Source organism: Hordeum vulgare, chromosome 1H (genome assembly GCF_904849725.1).
Source record: "Hordeum vulgare subsp. vulgare chromosome 1H, MorexV3_pseudomolecules_assembly, whole genome shotgun sequence".
NCBI lineage: Eukaryota > Viridiplantae > Streptophyta > Magnoliopsida > Poales > Poaceae > Hordeum > Hordeum vulgare.
In genome coordinates, this window is record NC_058518.1 from 448,081,840 (window position 1) to 448,089,383 (window position 7,544).

General features: G+C 48.5%; 1 protein-coding gene across 1 annotated transcript; it reads left to right on the plus strand.

Annotated features, from left to right (window-relative positions):
- The first annotated feature begins 4,111 nt into the window (after nucleotides 1-4,111).
- Nucleotides 4,112-6,562, plus strand: LOC123444125 (calcium-dependent protein kinase 14). Its single transcript, XM_045120746.1, has 6 exons — nucleotides 4,112-5,130; nucleotides 5,230-5,345; nucleotides 5,445-5,612; nucleotides 5,689-5,816; nucleotides 5,896-5,995; nucleotides 6,105-6,562. Exons 1-6 carry the CDS (start codon nucleotides 4,185-4,187, stop codon nucleotides 6,198-6,200), a joined length of 1,554 nt encoding a protein of 517 aa, XP_044976681.1. The 5' UTR covers nucleotides 4,112-4,184; the 3' UTR covers nucleotides 6,201-6,562.
- The last annotated feature ends 982 nt before the right edge of the window (nucleotides 6,563-7,544 follow it).

The window sequence follows — 7,544 nt, forward strand, 5'->3', positions numbered from 1 at the left end:
AATCATATAATTGATGGTAATGACATCTCCTTTAGCACGCATGAGGTCACGAAGCTCAAATATACATTTATCAAAATTAGGATCATTGGGCTTCATTTTGTGAAAGGCAATGTATTTTTGGAAAATGATATCAAGATTTTCAATGAGTAGTCGGGATATCTTTTCTCCAAATATTTCCACAAGGTATAAGCACACTCAAAGTTCTTCATTTGATTAAGCAAATTTCTTGGCAGACCTCTGATGATGAGATTGACAGTTTTAACATTACCAAGCATATTAACTTCATCATCATGAGAAGGATGTAAGGGATCAATGAGAGGTATATGGGGATATTGAACATACTTGTGCAAATGGAATTCATTAAATATATCAAGAATTTCACCTTTCCATTGCCTATAATGCTCCCCATTGGGAACATGCACTCTACACTAAGATTCCCCAAACTAGGCACATCCATCTTCCTCCAATGGTGATTAAACCAAGGCTATGGAGACCAAATCTCTGATACCAATTGTTGGATCGCCAGAAGGGATGTATGGAGGGGGGGGGGGTGAATAGACTACTTGCATAAATTAAAATCCTAGCCTTTTCCCAATTTTAATGGTTGGTAGATTTTAGCAATTCTAACAAGCCTAGTGCACCCAACAGATGCTAGTCAACATATATGGCAGCGTAAAGTCAAGGCATTGCACATGTAAGTAAGGAGTAGAGTTTAGTAAGATCAATCGCAAAGATGGACGTGGTGATTTTTGGCGTGGTTCCGATAGATGGTGCTATCGTACTTCCATGTTAGTGGAGACTTCAACCCACGGAGGGTTACAACTGCGAGAGTCCACGGAGGGCTCCACCGACGAGGGGTCCATGAAGAAGCAGCCTTGTCTACTCCACCATGGCTTACATCCACACAGGACTAGATCTTCACGAAGTAGGCGATCTCCTTGCCTGTTGAAATTTCTAGGTTCAACTCCAAAACACGAAGTAGGAGGCTCCCAAGCGACACCTAACCAATCTAGGAGGCACCACCCTCCAAAAGGTAATTGATGTGGTAGAATGATGAACTACTTGCTCTTGTGCTTCAAAAGATAGTCTCGTCAACACTCAATCACTCTCTCACGAATTTGGCATGGGTAGAAGAGATTTATTGGGTGGAAAGCAACTTGTGGAGGCTAGAGATCAATTTTGAAATGGATGGATTGGAAACTCTTGATCTCAATACATGAGTATGTGTCTCTCTCTCAGACAAATGAATCTGGCAGGTGTATGTGTGTTCTGAGTGCTTCCTGTACGAATGAGAGGTGGTGGAGGGGTATATATAGGCATGTCCCAAAATCCAACCGTTACAACATTATTTCCCAACTCAGCGAGCCCGACAGGAAACTCGGTGGTACCGAGTTGCACTAAATGTGGAAACTTTTGAAATCTCGGTGAGACCAATATGAGAATCTCGGTGGTACTGATATGGTGACCTAGGGCAGTTTCCAAATCTCGGTGAAACCAATTCCAAAACTAGGACATTCTGATTCTTGAAATCAACGGACCAGAAAATTGGTTAGTGACTTTCGATGGCACCGATATGAAAGTTGGTGGTACCGAGAGATTAGGGTTAGGCAAAGGTTGTGTTTGTGGAAAATCGATAGGACCGAAATGGAATTCTTGATGGCACCGATTTTTGATGTATAGGCTTTGGACAAAGATTTCTATGGGAGAATGGCTGAGTATTTTTGGTGGCTATCTTTAAGCACTTGAGCAACCAATTCATCATAGACACCTCATCCTTTTTATAGTATTGGCTTTCCTATGGACTCAAATGTGATTTATCACAAATATAAAATATAGAGTCTTGTAGCTTGAAGATTGGCCAATCCTGTTCTTTTCCTTGGATCAAGGGGCTTCTCCTCACAATCCTTTAGCCAATCATCTCTGTGGACTAAGCCTGATATATACTCCCTCTGTTCCTAAATATAAGTATTTTTAGAGGTTCCATTAGGGAATTACATACGAATGTATATATACATGCTTTAGAGTGTAGATCAACTCATTTTGCTTCGTATGTAGTCACTTAGTGAAATGCATTAAAAGACTTATATTTATGAACGGAGGGAGTACTAGGTAAAAATGTTAGTCCAAGAGACAATGTATGTTGTCATGAATTATCAAAACCACAAAGGGGGCATATGTGCTTTCAAGCTAGGGTTTGTGGGGGAGTGGTTATGGGAGGAACAACATCAGCTTGGGAATGGTATAACCGAGAGCTGACCATAGAAATATGCTATCTCCTCGTCCTCGACGCAAGCATTATGACAAAGCGTATTTCGCCGGTCCGTCTTTTGAGCAAGGACACGCCCACAAATGTATGGGGCAGGGTGGGTCTAGGGAAGGTGGTTGGCGTCATCCTCACAGAAGCAACGTGCGCCAACCCTCGCATGGATATCAATCTTTCATGGCTGCCACCAAAATGTTCGAGAGCTCAACTCCGATCCGGCTGATTTTGATCCAAATCCAAACTACCCAAATTGGAATTACGAAATGGAGGGACAACCCTCGCCGGAGAAGAAAAATCGTCACGACACAAGCCATGTAAGACCTTATGAATCAAAATATTCGAGGATTTGGTAGTTGAAGTTACCCCTCCTCGATCTCCCAAGCATGGTGGCGGCTCCAGATCGCAATATGCCTATTGGCCGTCGCGCGACGTACTCCTGGTTCAGGGGCACAAACCCCTCGCAGAGTACACCCATCGGGTCTTCCATGAATCAGGGATGTGTGGGGGCTGACCCCCGGCGGCAACACGAAGGGAGGGAGATTGGCTGGCCCAACGACCGATGTGCGCTGATGTCGAGGCGCGAAGGATTCCTTGTTTTGTAGCGCCTCCGTTTCGATGCTTGAAATGGATCCGTTGATTCCGCCTCTTGGATGGCCTAGAAGATCATCTGGTAGTCCATCCCTCCGTCGTTGCCGCTGAGTCTTGCTCGTTCCACGAATGTCGAGTTGCGGGTGATACCCACGAATACCGCCGGCCATTTGCTGCGGTCGAGGAACTTCTCCCTCACATCGCGTACGATCTCCGCCTGCGCCACCGGTACATCCGCATCTATCTCCGGCAGCAGTTCTACCAGAATCATCGATTGCGGTATCGGAATCAGCATCGACGCCACCACCGGGGTAGTTGGATGCACCCGTCTAGCCGGAGATCTGCTCGCTCGCCCCGTCATCTAGCATCGCCTGGTGAGCTCTCTCCAAGAGGGAGGCGACGCACGAGTGGTAGGTGAGACTTCTGGTGGACGGGTGGGTGGAGTTGGTAGGGGATAAAGAAAGGTCGTGGTGGCCATTAATGATGGGATGTGGCACGGGTGGAATCGCCTCTCGGTCGCTCGCATCACCTGCGGAACCGGCCATCCTGACCTCTGCACATATCTAACAAAATCTGTTCTCCTTCACTCCAATGTCCATGATCTCTGGAGGGAATTTGGAGTAGCGGAGCGCAATGCAATTTAAAGACCGGGTCGATGGGATACGACGTCGGTCCCATGCTCCGCCTACAAGCTCTTCAGATCAATGCTATAAGGGCATCTCCAACAGTTTATTGATTAGCTTGTTGGTAAAATATGCCATGTCATCAATCAAAACCTCAACATACAACTACTCCAATAGGTTGTATCTAGTTTGCCCAATAAGATGTGAGATAATGAATAAGGTGCTCACTCATTCTACATTGGAGGTTGTGCAAGGGTGTTGGTTAATTTACATACAACCTTGCTCTTTATTTCTTTATTTATTACATGACACATCATAAAAAATCCTATGTGTTAAAATCTATCAACAGCTATCTTACAACCATCGAAGATGCTCTAAATGATTGAAGAAATGACGTGTGATTTTCTTTTCCGTCTCTTTGCAAACGCACGAGCTGGAAATGGAATACCAGTTCGCCCGAAGCTGACATGGGTTGATGCCCAAGTTGTTCGGCACACGGAAGCGTCTATTAGTTTTCTCTCGTGGGCGAAAAGACAAAAACCAAAGCGGACGCACGAGCACGAAGCCGCTGCCTTCCCGCCATTCCCTCCCCGCCTCCCTTTTAGCGGCGACCCCCAAATTCCTCCGCGCACGCGCCCAATGCCTACCTGGGAACCATCCCCAAGTTCCCGGCACGTCTCGCTCGCCGGCGAGCACCCCCTGCGCCGGCAATGGGCATGTGCTGCCGGTGGTTCCGGAAGTCCCACCCCGCGGCCTCTGGCTCATCCCGCCCCTCCGACGGGAGCTCCGGCGCGACCTCCTCGGCGTTGCCCTCCACCGCGCCGCAGCCTGTCAAGCCGCCCGCCCCGATCGGCCCCGTCCTCGGCCGGCCCATGGAGGACGTCAAGAGCATCTACAACGTCGGCAAGGAGCTCGGGCGCGGGCAGTTCGGCGTCACGTCGCTGTGCACGCAGAAGGCGACGGGCCAGAAGCTGGCTTGCAAGACCATCAGCAAGCGGAAGCTGTCCACCAAGGAGGACGTGGAGGACGTCCGGCGGGAGGTGCAGATCATGTACCACCTGGCGGGCCAGCCCGGGGTGGTGGAGCTCAAGGGCGCCTACGAGGACAAGCACGCCGTGCACCTGGTCATGGAGCTCTGCGCCGGCGGCGAGCTCTTCGACCGGATCATCGCCAAGGGCCACTACACGGAGCGTGCCGCCGCCTCGCTCGTCCGCACTATCATGGGGATCATCCACACCTGCCACACCATGGGCGTCATCCACCGCGACCTCAAGCCCGAGAACTTCCTCCTCCTCAGCAAGGACGAGGACGCGCCGCTCAAGGCCACCGACTTCGGCCTCTCCGTCTTCTTCAAGGAAGGGGAGGTGTTCAGGGACATCGTGGGCAGCGCCTACTACATCGCGCCGGAGGTGCTGAAGCGCAACTACGGGCCCCAGGCCGACATCTGGAGCGTCGGCGTCATGCTCTACATCCTGCTCTGCGGCGTCCCGCCCTTCTGGGCGCAGTCGGAGCACGGCATCTTCAACTCCATCCTGAGAGGGCAGGTGGACTTCAACAGCGATCCGTGGCCGCGCATCTCCGGCGGCGCCAAGGACCTCGTCAGGAAGATGCTCACCTCCGACCCCAAGAAGCGGATTTCTGCTCACGACGTCCTCAGTAAGCGTGCCATCGTTTCTGAATTCCGGCCTGCTCTGCTGCATCTGCGGTTGTTGCATCCATACATATTTGCGATTAACTTTCTCTTTTGCTGTTCAGACCACCCGTGGATCAAAGAGGACGGCGAGGCGCCGGACACACTGATCGACAATGCTGTCCTGGGTAGGCTCAAGCAGTTCAGAGCTATGAACCAGTTCAAGAAGGCCGCGCTAAGGGTACATACTTTCTAGTCTGAATTCTGAAACCGGGACAGCATGAACAAGTTGAAGACGAGCTCGTCTGACGTGTCCTCCTCAACAAACCATGCTTGGCAGGTGATCGCCGGATGTTTGTCGGAGGAGGAGATCAGGGGGCTGAAGGAGATGTTCCAGAGCATGGACTCAGACAACAGCGGCACCATCACCGTCGACGAGCTGCGGAAAGGGCTGGCCAAGAAGGGGACCAAGCTCACCGAGGCCGAGGTCCAGCAGCTGATGGAAGCTGTAAGCAGACCGAAATCGATGACTTCCGGCACCTTGCATTTGCATTGCCGGTTGGTTAATTACGCGATGCTCGCAGGCGGACGCTGACGGGAACGGGACCATCGACTACGACGAGTTCATCACGGCGACGATGCACATGAACAGGATGGACAGGGAGGAGCACCTCTACACCGCCTTCCAGTACTTCGACAAGGACAACAGCGGGTACGTATATAGACTGGTATCTGTGATTTCTGACGACGTGCTATAATGTTCAGAATTCTGAACCACTGCTGCGTTGCAGGTACATCACGATCGAGGAGCTGGAGCAGGCCCTGAGGGAGAAAGGGTTGATGGACGGCCGGGACATCAAGGACATCATATCGGAGGTCGACGCCGACCACGTAAGTTCACCCGCGACGCTACTCGCCGCTGCATTTGCTCTCTTCATGCCGTGACGGTGTTGGAAGATGCCTGGCTGATGGGCGGTGACCGTGCTGCGCGTGCGTGCAGGACGGGCGGATCAACTACACGGAGTTCGTGGCGATGATGAGGAAAGGGGCCCCGGAGGCGGCCAACCCCAAGAAGCGGCGCGACGTCGTGCTGTAGCGAGCTACCTCCATCAGGCAGGGAGCACCAAGGATCTCGGGAGCGCGTACAGTACGTCCTTGCAGACAAGGACCGGCCGTTTGGCATGTGCCACTTGAATGTCGTGGTAGGTAGGCACACAACACTGCAGCAGGTGAAACACAAGGATATATACCATACAGGGCATGCTTGGAAAAGGGAAACTCTAGGATGTGCAGATCAGCCAGGGGCACTGAAATAGTATAGTTTTTGAATTAACTAGCACAGTTGCCTTGGGCACCATCGTTAGTGTATTTTATACAAATGTAAAGCATTTACTCTCATCGTATACATAATTTGTTTCCTCGTGTTTACCCCCTTTATTATAAAATACACTACATTTAGACATGTATGTTTTTCGAAAAGAATGAATGCCCCCGGCCTGTATGTAGATAAAGGTATAACTTTTGTTTTATTCTCTATATTTTTTTTCAACTTAGGATGGAATTTATTGGCTCAAAATGAGCAACTACGAGCACATATCATGCCTCTTTGTAGCTAGAATGCACACAATCAAGACTAACACACATATACACACACGCAAACGCCGACAGCTAGCAAAATCATATAAGATCAAAACTATATCACTGCTTTTTATGAAAGGAATAACAAAACATTTTTAACAAGACTTTTCATGATGTATTCTGCTTTTCTCGCTCATATTTATACACTCGGGCATGGAGTTCATAGGGGCACCTATAAAACTAACCCGCAATCAGATCATCCGCTAGATCAATTGTTCTCTATCATTATTATCTTTCCATTTTGTGCATGTTTATGTAAATAATAGCATACACGTGTCCATATCTTTCTCACAACAAGATTACATGATTTCATTGAGATTTTTGGTTCCATATACAATTAGTTTGATGAGTCCATGACTTATAAACAACATGAAAAAATGTACTTTTTAACAAATAAATGACCACCACGCTATTGAGCACTCTAGGAAATAACTATTCAACATATTCCTCTATGATGGTCAACCTACTCCCTAAACAGGAATAAAAAAATGATTAGTCTTTTTTGAAATTGTAGAGGACTTCTTGGGCAGTCAAGAAATGTGGTATGTCAATCTGTCTAGATCATTTAATTAGAAGTACCATTTGGACTTCTTGGGCAGTCAAGAAACTATGAGAAAAGCATTTCCTTGATAGTTTTGAGGAAATTTGAATTTTACTGGAAGTAGGTATCCTCTTTAGGCAAGTCTGGAGGCATCCTTTGTGGTGTTAAGAAGGATTCCTTGGACATTGTCTCCTACCAGACTGGAAGATATGTCATGAAATTTCTGTTGTGGATAAAAGAAAAAAGTATATGAAGTACAAT